This window comes from Larus michahellis, chromosome 6, assembly GCF_964199755.1.
Source record: "Larus michahellis chromosome 6, bLarMic1.1, whole genome shotgun sequence".
Classification (NCBI taxonomy): domain Eukaryota; kingdom Metazoa; phylum Chordata; class Aves; order Charadriiformes; family Laridae; genus Larus; species Larus michahellis.
This window is the reverse complement of record NC_133901.1, coordinates 27429677-27447965: the sequence shown is the minus strand read 5'-3', so window position 1 is coordinate 27447965 and position 18289 is coordinate 27429677. Positions and strand designations below refer to the sequence as shown.

The window sequence follows — 18289 nt, the reverse complement described above, 5'->3', positions numbered from 1 at the left end:
GCAAACTTGAATAGAACATTTAAAGCTTTCAAGAGCTGAAACCAAAGCTTCTGCCCACAGTGTCTTGGACATAAGTCCCATATTTACTTTCCAGTTCTTCTCCTTTACGTAAGAGATCCTATTTCAGCATCTATAAAAATAATGTACAATTTCCCAAAATTTCTTCACTGCCTGCTTTTGCAACAGATTGGCAGAACCTGCAGCCTCTCAAAATGAAAAAAGGACCATTTTTAAACAGAATTGCAATTTAAAAAAGCTAGGAGTCTAATTTAAAGGTCATAAGAATGTCCTGTGAAAATCCACATTACAACATCTTGTCTCCAAACAGTGTTATCAGGATTCATCATCCCTCACTCATTAGTCTTGGTACCTCCTCAAAGGAAAGGGTTTCCAAAGTTCCTTTTTATGGATTCTCACAGTCTTCAAGGAGCTTCTGTACACAGATGTGCCTGCACTTGGCGTTTTTGCTTCTCTGATGCGGACCACTTCCACTTAATATCTTGGACCACCAGATATCTAGAGCCACGATTTGAGGCAGATGGGATTATGCTACACCCTGGACTCAAGGGATCCACGTATCCGAACTGCAGCACAATGCCAGACACTTCTTGCACCACCTGGCAAGCCAGGCTCCATGTGCGAGAGCCGGTCTTTGCCTGCTCCCAAAACATCAAAGCCAAGTCACTCAAAGACCACTTCAAAACGGAACAGATCACTTTATACCCGATAAACAACTTAGCCAAAAGTTTGGGGATATCACATTTTTGTGACCATAAAAAAAAAGAAAAGGTTATCGCCTTTTACTTCAACATACACTATGATGAGCTTACACGTGTAGTTTATATTTATTTGTAAAGCTTTCAGTATTATTTTAACATATGGATATTTTCACAAGTTTGTAGTCCACACTACAAACAGAAAAGATAACTCTACTTGAGATGCACCTTCAATCTGAGAAATGCGCTTTACATAAATGGAAGCCAATGCAATTTACAGTTCTCCAGTAGCTTGTGGCTGAACCCTTAAATATGAATTTATCCACTTAATGTACAATAAATGTTTGGGTAGGACATACAAGCTAAAAGAACTATGGAAGATCAAAAATCCTCCAGCTATATTTTGAAAGGAGTAAGGCTATAATCTGTACTACAAACAAAGCTTAACACTTTAGTCAACTAACCACGCTCTAACAATAAGAATGACATAATAGTTTAATGAATACATGGAAATTTTACAAGTACACGAGCTAAATTTTAACAAAGCCCTCCACTCAATACCTATTTTATCACTTCCCATCTTGGGCTTTCTGTTATAATACAAGCTTTTGTTTCTGTGTTTAGGCTTAAGGAAGACCATTGTATCCAACAATCACCAAACCAAAATTGTATTTACATTTGTAGAGTGTATTCTTTGTAAAGTATACTTTTTGTAGGCTGTAATAGCAATTGCAATGTTTATAGTAGAAAACATGCTACATTAAGGAAAGAGAATTCTACATTTAACAATAAACTCAGTATCACAATTCATCATGATAACAAAGTACTATTGCCAATACTATACTCAAAACTTACATTCTAACTGGTCTTCAGATCGCTATTTTCAGACCACTTAAAAATTTGTTATTAATGTAACAGCACATGCACAAGTTGAAAACACGTTAGAAGAGAATTTAGGAAAGCAGCCGGTCATATCAAGGACAGCCAGTCAAGCACTTCAGCACCTAACCTTCCTGCCATCTCATTTATCTTACTTCAAGCAGCAGCCATTTACATTAATGAACAAAATTTTCAACTGATAAATCAAGGACCAAAAGTCAAAATTGCCTAAAGTTTGTTCCCACTCTCAGGCACACAGAAATACAGTCTTTCCTTGTTTCCTTTTTAGTCTTCTGGATCTCCTACCCAGCTGTCATGAGGGAAAGAAGACCTGTAAGGGAATCCAATAAAGCATACATTTATTTTAGATGCTTATTGTTTCTTTCCTCTCTTGGAAGAGTATACCAGACATTTGGGTTAGAATTCACAGACTTTGACAACAGGGACAATGAAATGTTTTATTTATTCTTGGAAGAGAAAGTTAAACTGTTTCAAATTCCTTGGGTAAGGCATGGCGCCATTACACCCAGCGTGACTTTTCAATAGTTGAGCACCAAAGCTGTTTCCAAAAAGACAAAGCTGTTTCCAAAAAGACGAAGCTGTTTCCAAAAAGACGAAGCTGTTTCCAAAAAGACGTTCCCTTCTCGCATGGGGTGTGAACTTTACTCAGTCCTTCTATTTGATTAAAAAACCAAGGCTATTATGGTGAGAGAATGGAGATGGCAAAGATGCCCCATCTCAAACCCAAGAGAACGGCAAGCGGAGAACTGGGAGTCTGAAGACCCAGATCCAGCAACAATGGGTCCTTTCAAGGAAGCATTTCCCCTCAGGGGCTGTGCCAAGAGCCCAGCCTTTCCTGTGTGGCTGCTGCCTTATTGTGTGATGTAGAGTATCTGCTTCCTGGGATATATTTGCTTTTGTGGTATGGATGCTCAGTAAAAGGAGGCAATGACTTTTTTTCCTCTTCCTCTAAATTCTTGGAAAATATTTTTGACGTTAACCTAAGAACATTTGAATCAAATTTCTGTTCGCCTACAAGGAGATCATCAAGCACAACCAGACTAATCACAAGAGATGAACTCTCCTCTAAAGTTTAGACATTTAACTTTTGTTTCCTCAAAAGCACATGTAGTTGGCATACAGCTAAGACTACAGCATAGCTCGAGAACCAGTCATACTCATCATAAGCAAGCAATCTGCTTTAGCGTCTTTCTTTTCTTTCCTATTGTAAGTATGACTTAGGACCTTTCGTTGCTTTCAGCTGAGCACTCTAAGACAAAGCAGCAGTATTTTTTCCACACTTTTCTGAAGTTGTGATGAAAAACGTAAAGATTCTTAAAGTTCAATTACGTGACTGCTAAATGCACACACACAGAATATCTTCCAGATTAACAGAAATAGCAACAAGTTGTACTCACTTCTTAAAATTTATTCTGTAAAGAGGTCTATACATGTAAATACGTTAAACATCAGCACTTAAATGTAAGGTTTATAATGTTTACCGAAAGTGCAATTTTTTTAAACAGCGATAATAAATTAAGCATGTGGCACTTTCACTTCACTTAGATCAGAAACACTTCAAGGAAAGAACTCTTCTTGCGTGCAAGCTACCCACCAATCAACAGATACTATACATGACAGAAATTGCTAAAACTCTAAATACCATAACAACATTAAATATTAAAGTTAAAAGGTTGTATCAAAGAATTTAACACAACTTAAGAAGTTCAGGCAGGACAATTCATTTGTCTTAATCAAATTCCAAAAACTGAAATAGTACCAGAAAAATCTGCAAACAAGTTCCGTTCAGAGATCAGACTGCTGTAGAAGACGATTTTCTTATGCACAGGAATTTATACAACCTGACAGCTTAGCTCCTGAAAGTGATTCATTTACTCTCAAAACTACCATATGAGGTAAGATGAGAAAACCAAGGGGGAAAAGTTCCACTTTCCATGTCCATGAACAGAAGTTTGACAAAGACAAAAAGAGAACAGACGTTCAGGACCATAACATTTAACTCAACACCTCCATGCCCGCAATGTAAACTTCGGCCCACATCCATCTAGCTACTATGCCCCAGTCATTCAAAACAGTCCTACAAACCCAGAAGAGCTTCAGCAATTTACTAAACAGCTGTCCCTCAGAGACGGACTTCTACAATCCGTGAAATTAAATGAACTCACAGCAGCCTGCTACAATACGGTTCATCATTGCCTTAAATAGCTCAGTCTAAATGATACTTTGCAGTGCTCGTGTACCTCTTGGGAGTGACTTCCACAGCATCAGCAGTGGAAGACAACTTCTGCAGAATGGAAACAGACTCTACAAAAATCTGACACGTGATGTCCCTTCAACTGCTGCAATCTCCTCAGCGCTGATGAGTCAGTAAAGGTCTTCAGGCTTGCTTCTTCCAGTAAGCATTAGCTTTTGGCTATCACTCCATTTATAGTTAACTTTTATCCTGCAAACTTGCCTAAAAGGAAAAATTCTCTTTTAACATATTACGTCTAGCGCAATATTTACATTTGAGCTACCATTTTTAGAATTTTTTTTTCTTTCCTAGCCTATAATTTTTTTTATAGTGGTACTAAGAGATGTAACTGTATCCATCTTCTCTGCTGTAAGGAGGAAAGTTAGTTGTTTTTATTTTAAAACCAAGACTGAAATGTTTTAATGTTTTAAGTAAGTACACTAAATGTATCAATGAGCACCCTTTCCTCAACTGTTGACCTCACTAACTGAAATACCACCGCTGTCTAGCCAAATATTCAGAAGTAGCCTCTTCTCAGACACCTTTGGTCCAGATGCTCTGCTCAGATTTCCCCTTGTTTTTTCTTAAATGTTAGGTGAAAACAGAGGTCAGCTTTCTAAAGCACCATTAAGGACTGCCACTATCTTCCATATACGTTAAATGCATTAAGTAGTTTTACTCTATATCCTTTCAATGAAAGTAATCAAAAAATAGACAGTCTAGCTGAAGGCTAACATTGCAGCACATTTTAAGCTTGCCCACATCCTGCAAAGAATTCCTGAGTTCATAGGGGAGAATATTTTTTTTCCTTATTTTGACCCTCCATCTACCAGTTTCAGCTGAAGCCTCCTACTTCTTCTATTTGAAGGGGTAGTGAAATCCTGCCTTATTTACTCCTTCCCTGCCACCTGTGTTCCTTTTATAAACTGTTTTAGTCCCTGCCCTTCAGTTCCCCCCTCTCCATGCAGAAATGACTAACAGCTTCCCTTCAACAGGTCATTCCATACCTCTGATCATCCTTGTCAGCCCTTTTCAGTTCTGCTGTGTATCTTTCTTACTGTGCCTCATACCCCATAAGAATTTGCACATGGCCAATAACACATTAATGCCACAAATAAATTAGAAAATAGCACACTACACAAATAGCTAATTAAGATTAAACCCTTTTTCAAAAGCAGAAGTGTCTGTATTCTCTCATACATACTCATTCTTTACAGGCAAGTGGAAGAGAAGTCACATGTTCCTAGAAGCACCTGCTGGTTACACCAAGTGCTGACGTTAAAAAAAAAAATCATCTGTGGAATAGAAGCATTAAATACCATTACATATATTACAAAAAAATACATTCCACGTGGACATGGTTCTGGGCAATTGGTTCCAGGTGTCCCTGCTTGAGCAGGAGGGATGGACAAGATGACTTCCAGAGGGCCCTTCCAATCTCAACCATCCTGTGAGTCTGTGATTCCACTTATCATACCAAGTATGTTTTCATGAAAGAACATTCAAACAATGTTGGCTCGCAAGATAAAAGATTTAAAACAAACATTTTAATGACTTTTCATAAGTCATCAAGGAATTAAACTGGTAATTACATAGACACTGAACTCCTCATCATCAAGTCCCAGACCCCTGAAATATCTCTAGAACATAAGAAGCATAGGTAGGCTTTATCCAAGATACCCACCAAACCAGTCTGATTAATATAGTTAGAAATCCACATGTGCAGCTTAGTGACAGAAATTTACTTAACTCCCATCTTACCCGCAAACACACCAACCACCTTGCAGAGTTTTTAAAAATGCCTTCATTATCAAGGTAGAACAAAAGAACTTAGGAAATACCCAACTTAAACACTATCATAACTCACTGTATGAATATGCACTTTGGTTTCTACTCGACCATGGCACTCCGGGAAGGAAATTCACAACTACTTTATCTCAATGAAAGCAAAACAATCAAAAAGGTTTTGAAAAAGATTGAAGCTCTCAACATTACCTTATTCTGATGGAACATTAAGGAGGGAATCAGCCACAAGTTACCCTATTTTTACTATCTTACAAGCTGATGTTATAGGTATCAAGCCCATTTTCATAGCTGTATTTAATAGACACGCTACTACACTTTCAAACTTAAGAAATATTAACTTAGCTAAAAAATAAAATTAGCATCCAAGGAATGAGGATGTTCCCTGATGGAAGAAAGCATAGATATAAACCCCACACTTCAGGAATCTAGCAAAGATAAGATGGGAGGATACAATGAAACACTGAGCAGATGATTCGCCACAAAATACTGCCCCATGAATTTATAAACTCAACTGCCTAGGTATAGTTCAATATCTGCAATATCAAAAATTACAGTCTCCAAGGAAAATGAGCTTTACAAAAGGGGAAACTACTTCAGTTTAGCAGTAAGTCAACAGAAAGCATGTTCTCAGGGTGCACACCAAAATATTCTCAACTTGATACAGCTTCTGTTGACAGTAGTTAATCAGACAACACAATTACTGTCTGACTATAGACTATGTAAATCGTCCTACCACACCCACCAATGTTATATACATACAAAGCATTACCCAACTACAGATGGACAGACAATTACGGTTTTTGTTTCCCAGACATCTATGCCATAGGAGGATAACAGCAAGTAGAAGAAGCAGAGGCACTCTACTTTTGTTCAACACGCAAGATGCAGACTAGGCAAGTCTGAATTACTTGTACTGAAATGTAAGCCAAACACTCCTATGATCCATTCTACCAATGGAAGATACATGGACCAGCGATCTCGAGCAAAGAGCCATCGGCAATTAAACACACCAGATCATCACTACCAAAAGGAATATAGGCTAAGAACTGGTGTTACAAATACTACTACCTTACCAGTACCAGCTCAAGGCACAAAAATCCTTCATAACACATGCTCAGAATGCAGTTATGCCAACAGCCTCGCTACTGACAAGCTGTCTCTCTGGGGAAGGGGTGTTGCTAGATAAAGGAAAGGGTGGCACAGGGAAGAGCGCTATCAGGATACCTACATGTACATGCTACAGAGTAAGGAGTCTGTCAAGCTGACAGGACCATAAGTTATTTTTCATTATGCTCTCCCCCTACAAAAGGCACACAATTCATGTGCTGAAACATTACGCAAGTTCCTACATTTCTGTCTGCTTATTACTATAGTAAAGCTATTTCTGCTGGAAAAGACACAGTCATCAGAAAATGCAATTTGTATTTCAAACAAAAAAAAAATTTGTAGATGAACTAATGAAACTTAAGAAGTCAGCAGCCTGAGTACACTTTGAACCAACAGAGACGGCACAACAGGGTTTTTCCAAGTGCTTCTGTTCACTCAGACGCATTACATCTGCCCATGCTCCAGACACACACCCTTCACCATGGGTTGATCTCGCCCAAGCACCAGATAACTGTCGCAGCAGTACAATTGTACAGAACAACAAATAGGCAGAAGCTGTGTTTCATCCATACGCTGTTGGCATTTAAAGCCTGGCAGTCCAAACTGGAGTCAAAACCATTACTCCTTTTCACACCACAGGTATTCAGTATTGCCATAAGGTCCATACATTGCTTCCAGCAATAAAGCATGGCTATGATGCAGGAGACTAATGTCAAGAACCTCTCTTGAAACGCTACTTAACTTTTTTGTGGTCCTCACCAAATGGACCAACTGAAGACAGGGTTAATTCCAAAGAATGCACTCTGCAAGACTGCACATTTGACCGCCCTTTTATGTTCCTGTTTGAATTACCAGTTGGTCTGCAAAGAACTTTTTGCTAGCTTGTCAGATCTGGAGTACTGCTATAGTGACAGAAGCACCCGTTTTAGACAGCAGCACCCTCAGCCAAAGACTGCTCAATCCAAGGGAACAACCCTTTGAATTCACTGGGCTTTGGATCAAGCCTTCACAATTTAGTGACAATGGCAGATATGTTAAGATTCCTCCACTCCTCTAAAATAAAAATAGTTCCTCTGAGAAACAGAGGTAAGAAAAACTATCCTTCTGCTCAGAGAAAAAAATCCTCTAGCAATTCAACAGTAATAGGACTGTTCAGGAAATTCATCTGTACCCGAAAGTTACACAGTTCAATAAATACTATTATGGAGTGAAGGTAAAGTCAGGCAGGTAATGCAACATAACTGCCAACACATCGTACAATCTTCACATTGGAGGTCAACCCTTATCTACGTCACTGAACTTTCAGCTCCTGCTATCTACTACTGCATTAAACGCGTCCTCCTGAAGATAAGCTCTTGCTATTGTTGACATTAAATGCTTTGGCAGATCTAAAGGTCAGAGTTCACAAGGGTTACTGTACTTTTCTTCATTGATTTGGAGACATGCTATGACAGCAGAATGCAAGGATTAATTTAAATGTTTCCACACATTCCGGTTATCTTATGAATCAATCGCTGAAATAGAAGGAATGGTTGGATCCTTTGTTTTACCATGCAGTCTACTGCAAGCAAACAAAAGCAATTATAAGAGTGCATGAAAATAACGCTACGTAAAATAGCACAGCTATACTCACAGTTGGACTTGCCACTTTGAAATCTGTCCGTCCTCCCTTAGGCTCCCTGTACTGGTGAATATAGCCAGGTACGTGTCCTTCAGAAAGATCTTCAAAGCCAAAGGTGGACCTTTCTAAGTATGGATCAGAAGCATTAGGATTACCATCTGAGTCTAAAGCAGTAATCTGAAGCTACTAAGACTACTGAAACAATTGAAAATTCATCCATGTTCTATTACACTGAAGTTACACACACACCCCTCATCATCCTGCAGTACCTCCACCACAGAGGTTTAGAGCATCCCCACAGCACAATAAGACTTGCTCCACCTGCAGGAGGCAGCATCCCAGAGAAGAGAGTAACATCCAGAACACTGTATGTCTCCAAAGTGATACATGCACCACGGTCTAGTTATTTGAACCTCTGGAAAGTCTAAACTCAAATGATATGACCACACGATGGACAAAAACAATCTTCTCTATTTCCCCCTTCTTGTCTCAAACTTGACACATACTAAAACTAGAATCCTATGAAATGGGATGAAAGGGATATCAGTAGATATTCCCCAACCTAAACCAGCTATACCAGTCTTTACTCAACACAGGAACTTGTTCTTAATGGCCACCAATAAGACTTCTTAAAGTACCATTTTTACTGGGAGAAAGTTAAAAGCTTAATTGGTGTTTTCCTTGATGAAACTTAATCCCATCTCAACCTGCCCATCATGATTATTGAAAACAGCATTTCTTATAAGTCTTTTAAGTACTTGAGATCTCTTACACTCCCCTTAACCTCCTCATCTCTTGCCAAAATAACTCGGATTTTTTTCCATCTTTATGAAGTTGTTTCCTCAAACTCTGACCATTTGCATTTCTCTCCTCTGAACTCCTTCCAAATGGTCCAAATTCTTCTCAAATTTTGGCACCCAAAACAGATGCTGTCTGCACATTGAAAGTATACTGACAGCAAATAAAGCTGATGGATTTAAACTTTACATCTCACAGACAATACTCCTGTTTAAACATCTCAGTAAGATATTTGCCTTTTCTGCAAACAGCATGACACTGACTCATGTTCAACTTGTGATCCAGTACACCCCCAGGTCTTTTTTCTAGTACCTAACCAGTTATTCCTCACCCTGCATTTGCACAGATGATAATTCCTGCCTAAGTGCAGTACTCTGCATTTGTCCCTGTTGGGGGACCTATTTTTCAGGTCATTCTGAACTCTCATCATGTCCTCCAACACATAGTCCCTGAGAATTTAATAAGCACATTTAATCAGCCAGTTGACTGATGCTTTCATTAAAGGCAGCCATACCCAGGACAGAACCCTTCAACATAACCTCTCATTTCAACACCGAATCATTAATTACTGTTCTCTGAATAGGATCATCTACCCAATTTTGCATGTTTCCTAGACTACTTTCCCCAGATCATGTCTACATTTACTTAGGATGCCATTAAAACGTAGAAAACCTTATTAAATAAATAAAGCAATCAATCAGGAGACAAGACCTCCACTGCTTCTGTCATAGGCACAAAGCCTTCTGCTCTGCAATAAAAAGTTATTAGACTTTGGATGCAATTAGTTTTCCCACAAATCAGTTCATGCTGTTATTCTTCTTGTAGTTATCTTCCAAGCACTTGAAAATAGAATGTTTGCTTATTAATTGCAACTGATGGAAAAAAAATGAGATAAAGTGAATTGTCAGACTTCAGCTCCTCTTCCTCAGCTCTCTTCCATTATAACTCTCTGAAAACTTATCCTTTGCCAGGCTTCTAGTACTTCTAGATAATAATTTCGCATTTTTGAGCTGTTTTGAGAATCACACAGTAAAGCTTATCAGGGCCAGCTGAGGCAGAAACATCTAGTGGAAGTACACTCTAGTGTAAAATACCACCTTATCACAAGTATTAATAACATTAAGCACCTGCATGACACCACATTAGAGAAGACGAGCAAAACAGGCACTGAGCACTTTAAATGTTCTGCATACATACAGCCTCCACTAAATCAAGAGAGACATTTCCCAGTCTTCCTCCTGCTATTAACCTATTTCTACAGGAACGTTGCTAGCTTTTATGCCTCTTGCTAGTTGCAATTCCATTTGCAATTTGGCCTTTCCAATATCTGCCTCCACTATTCTCTTATACATGTTCTTCGTAATGTGACTTTCATGCTCTACATATTTTTTTCCTGCACCCAAAGTCAGTAAAAACTTGTAATAGATAAGTAAAAACTTATCTATTTCTCAAAAGCCTTCCCATTTTGCTGTTGTCTCCTATCTTTTGTAAGGATCACAAGCTCTGATTTCATAGCCATTGCCATTTATCACCTTTCATTCTGACATCCTCTAGTTAGAATAAAATCTAAAGGAGTTGCCATTTTTGTTGCAGTGTGTACCCTCTAAACTGAAAATGTCACCATCACATAACTCTGATAAAGGTCAAAAAAGAAAAAGAGTTAGGCATTTTGATTTTGAAGGATGGTCTTTTGGTCTTAAATACCACATAAAATCTCAATCCAACTAAAGAAGTAATGGACTTGCTACCACTTCCAGTACCTGGTCCTCTTTCGAAGAGTTGCTTTAAGATGAACAATGCAATGCCACAATTCTAATAAACCAGAACCACAAAAATGAGCAAATTCTTTCAAAGGGAAAATACAGAATGAATGCAAAATGCAGCTAATTCTGGCAGGATTACAAACGCGATTGACACTGCACCACTTTGGAGCACACAACTAGATGCCACGGCCATGGAGAGCTCTTCCCAGTCCCAGCCCGTGCACAGCGCTCCAGGCAAACGGTGATGAAGTTACATATTTGAGAAAAGGAGCAGGAACATACAGCACTCAGATGTTTGTGCAGACCATGTCCATAACTCCTGATCAATAACTGTGAATCATCTATCTTTTTTTATTTAAGTCTGCCTTTCAGCTACCAAATGTTAAAGTTTATAGCCTTATTTCAATCAGGAATAAAGGTGTCAGACATGAGGTTACGATACAACTACAGTTTACTACTAACCGAACTTTTGTTCTCTGCTAAGCAGATTATTTAACAAAGGAAGTAGCTTTTTTTATGAATGAAAACTATTTTTAGCTCATTGTGTAACAGCGAAAGGGACACATTTTAGCATTACTGTTATTTAAATATTTTTTTTTAATGTCTAATTGGGAAATTAGGTTTTTTTGAACTAGGATTTGTTTTGTGTGAACTCTCCCATGCCAAACATAACCAGATCCAAGAACTAGTCAGAACGTTGGGGTTTTTTCACCACTGAAAGAACACAAAACCTACTAATTTGCACAATACCATGCGTACAGACCCAAAGCAGGCTTGGCCATACTGGATGCCATCCTGTGGAGACCAGTAATCCCTCCCAAAAAAAGCATACACTTACATACACGTTCAGTTCTCCAATGCAAGTCTTTAAGCCACTCAAAAGATGAGTCTAAATGTACACTGGAGAAGCATACATTTTTACATTACACTGATACTGTTTGGGCATTTCTAATGAATTTCTAAGGAATTTTCTGATTTCCAAACCTCACAGTTCTAGAAGAATTAACTAAAGGACTTTGTTTCACAAGGTATTAAAGTAATGCAACCTCGTCGCTCCGTGGCAGCTACCATCAGGTTCATGCCAGGCAGACATTTAGTGAAGAAAGTGTTAGAAGAGTTCTCCCTGGCCTGCTCTTAAAGATGCTTAAGTGTATCACTCAACTCAGATATTTTTCACACCAGAAGTAATAACTCCTACAACAGACCTTGGACAAGCTAAATCAAACTAATCCACTGTTGGTATATTACAGAAATAAAGCAAACAGTATCTGAAGGTTTCCAGAAAAAGGAACAAGGGTGCGATGGTTAAGATGCTTGATGAAAACTTGGCCTTTCCATGTCAACTCCCAGTTCTAGTACAGATTTCCTCTATGACCTGGGCAACCCACCTGGACCTGGCTTTAATAATAAATGGGTGTTTTACTCCCACAAACTAAATGGAATTTGTCTCCACACCACTGAAAATCTGTGTCTTGTTGACTGATTTATACTCCACGCAGAAGACAGTGAGAATACTATCTCCTCGAGGCAAATGAGAAAAATTAATCTGAGGACTCCATGTCGATACAGATTTATTTTTTTTATTTCTTTTTAAAAATAATTTATTAGGACCACAGCAAAACAGCTTGTCTGATGCACCATGCCTGTCACATGGCACACTAGCAGAAGAGGACTGAATCACAAAGTTTCCCAATCATACTCAGCCACCATGACGCAACTTCCCTCCCTGCTAGGCAGCCCCCACATGCCCTTGCCAGGAATCGCTGCTCCCTGACTAGACAGCTAGGACCTCTCATCCCTCTCTCTTCAGTTTAGGGATGAATTAGTGCCTGCCCGAGCCATCACACCCTTCCTAGAGAAGAAAGAGATGAATGAAAAAGAAATACATGAACAGACACTTGTTTCCAGAAGACAGCTAACAAAAATATTAAGGGGTGAGCGCATACTGAGCCCAAAGTCTAGACAGCACCACTGGAAGAGACCAAGCGGAGCACCTAGAAGGGCACCACTGCTCCTGGGAGGTGTTCAGGAAGGCAGTAGCTGCTGCCCAGCGGCTCCACTGGAGACAGAGTCTGCAGAACTGCTCAGATCCCTTTCACTGCTTCCTCCTCCTTGTGGCACGGACAGTCAGCTTTGGCCAAAACCAAAGTTAACAAGACCTCTCTTACACATTTTCTGAAGCACTTTAAAAACTGATTACTTTGGAGCACATCAGTCTTTCCCAGCTGACCTAGGTGCTCACACTGGAACGCTCCATACTGACAGAAGTCAGTGTTCTTCCTCACAGGGGACTACACCAATACATGTAATTTTTAATTCACCAAGCCACCTTACCAATATGCTGCTTAGAAGTCAGGAGAGCTAGGTCAATTTCCAAGTCAATTATACAGTTCAAAGCTTACATAGTACATCTTCTTTAAACTTTGTAAAGTCGTACTTGTAATTGGCCATTACAAAAAAATCAGGTAACAAAACTAGCAGTATGTGGCCCTTACTGTCCCGCTGCATACCAAGACAAACATTTCCTCAGTGAAAATCCAGTCAAGATCTATTGCTGTCACCACTGACACTGCTATATGGACACTAAGTTTATGAAGGCTTGACTTATACCATAGAGTATATTTAAATAATGCCAAAAGAAAGATGTTTCTCCACAGGTTTAAGAAAATCAGTATTCTACAGGAGATAACACAGTGTTGTATAAAAGTCAGTTTTACTTGAATAAAAGTAGCAACTCTTTCAGATATGATGGAACTGATGGCAGAAAAATATAGCTAACCTGTCTGAAGAGCCAGTGTGTGGACAAATCTCATACATACAATGGCCGAGTCACCTACAATAAAAGAAAAAAAAAAATTACAGTCAGGGGAATGAATAGGCTAAATGAAACTCAAGCTTAATTGCCCTAGCTAAGAAAATACCGTACAGTTCTAGCAAGTGCATACAGCAAAGAAAACACACTAATGAATTCTAAAAGTGGAACAAAATTCTCAGCAAGCTCAGATGAAGAGGAAGCGGTCAGTCAGTGCAGCACTCATGCTGGAACAGTTTAGAGTTAACCATCTCCCACTGCTAGAGGCTACGCTATCTCAGCTGAGGGAGACAACAGCTTCTTGCAGGGCTCCAAAAGCCTCCTCCAACCACCGCACCTGCAGGGATACACAGATCCCAGCGGGCACGTCAGAGCAGTAGTGGCAGGAGCAAGCTTTTAGAGCCAAGGCTGCAGATTCTCAAGTTCTTCCTCTTCACCTTAAGTATCAACGCAGTTTTTAATAAATGAATTAATAAAACAATTCTCGGTGTTTACTTCACCTAGCAGTTGTTTATCCCTGAACAAGCACACGCAGGCCCCTTTTTGGGAGGGGGCAGCGGCTGTCAGAGGTGTGTGCAGTCTGGGATCACCATCTCCGCAGCCCGGCTGATGGAAGAGGACTCTACAACCTTTGTCAACAGCAGCACAACGCACTGACTCATCTGCTGAAAAATGGATGAGACGCATCGAGACCCGGTCTCGTGCTCTGCTGGGACGGTTTCCCTCCGTCACACCAGCACGAATGTCTCCCACGCCACCGACCCCAACGCTACGAAGTTAAGTGACGTGTGCCCGAGCAGCGACACGCTCCATGTGCCGGTGTTCGGCAAGCAGAACCGAAAGCCAGGCGGGAGAAGCTCTGCGGGACTTCTCCCCGAGCCGCTGATGATGCCACCAAAAGCCCAGGGCGGCCCCGGGGGAAGAGGTGGGGAGGGGGAGACGGGCGCTGCGGGAACCCCCGGGCCGGTGGGACGGCGCCGCACGTGTCCGGAGACCGGCGGACCCCAGGACCGCGCGGGCTGCGCACACGCTCACGGCCGCACGCCCGCCCCTTCCCCGGGCGGCGGGACCGGCTCCGGGGAGGGCGACGGGCCGTCACTCACAGCAGCGGCCCCGCCACGACCCCCGCGCCCGGCCCGTCCTCCCCGCGGGCGGAGGAGAGGCCGGCGCGGCTGAAGGGCACTGCAAGCGGCCGCACCGAGCCTGAGGGGGCCGCTGGAGGCCCGGCCCGGCCTGGCCCGGCCCGCGGCCCCTCCCTCACCTGCCGCGCCGGGCCCGCCGCCCCGTGGACCCACTCACCGGCGGCGCCCTCAGCTGAGCCCCATGGCGGCGGGGCGGGCGCGGGACCGGAGCGGGACCGGCTCTCCCCCGCCCCACCCCGCCCGCCCGGCGGCGCGACCGCGGCTGCCTCGTGAGGCGCGACCGGATCCGCCGCCAACCGGCTGCACGCGCCGGCCGCGCTGGGCGGGGGCAGGGAGGGGCGCGGAAGTGACGTCGCCCCCCCCGCCGCCGGAAGACGGGGTGCCGCGCGGCTGCGGGGCGGGGTGGGGTCGGCGGGGGCGGGGCCTCGCGGAGGAGGGGGCGGGGCTTGGGGAGGGGCGGGGTCAGCTGAGGTCAGGGGAGAGACGCGGGTGGGGCTTAGTTACGGGGGACACGGCTGGGGGGCCTCGGATTGGGGGGACGCGGCTATAGGGGACATAGCTGTGGGGGACATGGCTATGGGGGACATGACTGGGGGGACACTGGGGGAGGACATGGCTGGGGGGTACATGGCTGTGGGTAGACACGGCTATAGGGGACAGGTGTGGGGGACATGTCTGGAGGGGACATGGCTACGGGGGACACATTTCTGTGGCTAGACATGGCAGGGGTGGACGTGGCTGTGTGGGGCAGGACAGGGGTCTCAGGGGGTTGGTTCGGGCAGGGGTGGGGGCCATACAGGAGCAGGCCTGGGGCTCCCTAGGGACCCGCAGGCAGTGCCGAGGGTCCAGCCGGGGATGGCGGTGCGTGCTGGGCCTCGCTCCAGGGAGGGAGCGGGGTCTTGGGGGTCCCCGGCCACACGTGCTGTCTGCGGGGTGTCCTGCAGGCACCAGAGCTGGACGTTGCCCTGAAAGCCACAGGGCAGATATCCCTGTGGGGCCAGGGCCAGCTCCTCCCGTCACCCCCATCCGCACTGCGGTGGGATGCGGAGCGGCACCGCAGGGGCACCGGGACAGCTGGGGGAACTGACCCCATCCAGCACAGCCCTTCACGCCATGGTGGGCTTGACACAGCTGCGGCGCCCGGGGGAGCAGGCTGCTGCTCTGGCACTGTACGTGACCACTCCATATGTTACATGGTGGTGGGGAAGGGCTCGTGGAAGTCCCCCGTGAGAGATGAGCATCCCCCTGCACGCCCTGGAGAGCACTGTGCTCTGAGGGGCTCCCTCCAGGCCCCAATCATTTTCAATACTTCCAGGTAACGTATAAAGATAATATTGTAAGGTTGAAAAGGGACACCTGTATGAATTCACTAAACGTACCCTCAGGTGGATGACAGGTTACGTTTTCAGACACCTCAGTTAAAGATTTCGAAGAGCACTGTAAACCATTTGGGGGTCTGTAAACCACAACAGGGTCTATGTTTATTTTCACTTGTTACTATTTTTTTTCCAATCGTTCTCCTCCCTTGCAGATTAAGGGAGCTGTTGACTGCTACCTCTCATCACTTGCAGCCCCAGCAGTGACTGAAGAGGGGCTACGTGAATCCGTCTGTCAAAGCACCCCATGGCCCTGGCAGTGCTCTCGGCATCCCAGTGACCCCAGAGCCCCAGGGTGAGTCAGCCTGGCGCGGGAAAACAGCAGGAAACTCTGCCAGTAATAAAAAGAAAAGAAAAGGCATAATTTTCTGTTGACCCAGTGAGTTCAACTGATTCACCGGGCAGGCACATGACCACTATTTTAAGGGAATGAGAGGAAAAGAAAAGGAGAAACAAAACTGCCCCTTTCGGCAGCCACCCACAGAATAAGCATAACACTGAGCTACTCTGACTCAAATCAGAATGGTCGCCTTCCGCTACTCAAGAGAAATAAATTAAAACCATCTATTTTCTGTTAATGTGTTAACTCTAGTACTGTCACAGTTTAATTCTGTGTTGACTGCGTCCTTCATCGACCTCCTTCCCGCTTCTGCCGAAGGCTGGTGTCAGCCTAACCAGGCTTCGGTTCCTGATTGCCTGGGACGCATCAGTTACTGTTTTTTATATGGTGACTCAACCATTACTTTTCCCTGATCCTCTGGGAATTCAGTGATGCAGCATTTGCTGAGAAATCGGTACTAAGTGTTTGATGAGCTTCTCAGGCAATTTTAAAGATACTTTTGTGTGCAAGTTTTCCAGCCCTAGTTTTAAAGATGGGTATTGAGCAGTGGTTTTCATTCTCTCTGGTCACACGTGGGAGACAAAAATACCTCTGTTAAATCTGGGGACATCATTCTGTCCATTTCCCAGATAAAGAACAGAAACATTTACTGAATAATTTCAGCTTTTTTTTTTTTCCACTGAAGTGCTATTGTCTTTGTCTAATATCCAATCTAAATCACTGCTAGGATTTTCTTTGTACCTCAAGGAAAGGGTCGTGATCAGTCGTATATATTGTCACTAAATTTTCCCAATTCATTACCCCTGTTTCCAAACTGTTGATTTACCCATTGCTATCAGCTTGCCCAATTTCCACCTATCTGTAATTCTTTACTATTGCCTATACTTCCCCTTTTGAGCAGGAAGTTTTGTTTCATTTTAAAAGCAGAAGTGTCTCCTTTGATGATATTAAAATTGCGAGCATTTTAGTCATCTAATAACAGATTGGTGAAGAACTCCCCCAGTTCCCATTCGGATCATGCTGAAGTATTTCCTCGGGCTCACTTTTGCTCATAACTGCTTTAGCCTTGCAAACGCGGCAGCCAGTGCCCTCAATAGAGTCATACGAAGGCAGGGAGATTGAAACGGGTACTGTTCGGTCTGGGTGTTGATAGAAAAACAGAGGCAAAACACCTAATCAGAAGTAGCAGACATCCATACAGACCCAGAAACATGACTATGATGAGAAGGCAAAGACGAGATTATTTTTTCTTTTAACTAAGCATTGATTGGTAAGAAGAGCCTACCGTATGACACAAAGGAAAAATAATATGAAGTTATTAGTGCTATTAAACAGCAACTCTTATTCTGTCATTCCCTATTAGTAATAAGAGTAAAAAGATTTGCTTTGATAAATACATTTCTATGTTCTTCATCAAAATTCCTTTAGTCATTTTCAATTAAAGATTAATTTTTCATCACATTTTTCAACTCATCGCATATTCTAATGTATTATCTTTATCCCTATTAGGTTTCCCTTAACACCTAATTGCTTTTCTTTTTCTGTCACTGGCAAATTTGAACTCGTTTATTGCTTCACAAACCTCAAACCATGCAGGCTTTTATTAATTCAGAGATTAATTTTCTGGTTGGCACGTTACCTCCACCCATCTCCTTAAGCTGTTTCTCAGCAGCTT

General features: G+C 42.7%; 1 protein-coding gene across 7 annotated transcripts in view; it reads right to left on the bottom strand.

Moving 5' to 3' along the window:
- ATP13A3 (ATPase 13A3) overlaps window positions 1–15224 on the bottom strand; it is a 61291-nt gene extending 46067 nt beyond the window's left edge. For 2 of the 7 annotated variants that reach the window (XM_074593112.1, XM_074593118.1), the window contains exons 1-2: window positions 15056–15224; window positions 13724–13777 (exon numbers count right to left, since the gene is read on the bottom strand). In XM_074593112.1, the coding sequence (XP_074449213.1) occupies window positions 13724–13761 (38 nt within the window). In that variant the 5' untranslated portion in view covers window positions 13762–13777; window positions 15056–15224. Of the gene's footprint in view, window positions 1–8395; window positions 8509–13723; window positions 13778–14256; window positions 14329–15017 lie in introns of those variants that run through there. The other 5 variants (XM_074593115.1, XM_074593116.1, XM_074593117.1 and 2 more) reach the window with 5 other exon arrangements.
- Between the last annotated feature and the right edge of the window lie 3065 nt (window positions 15225–18289).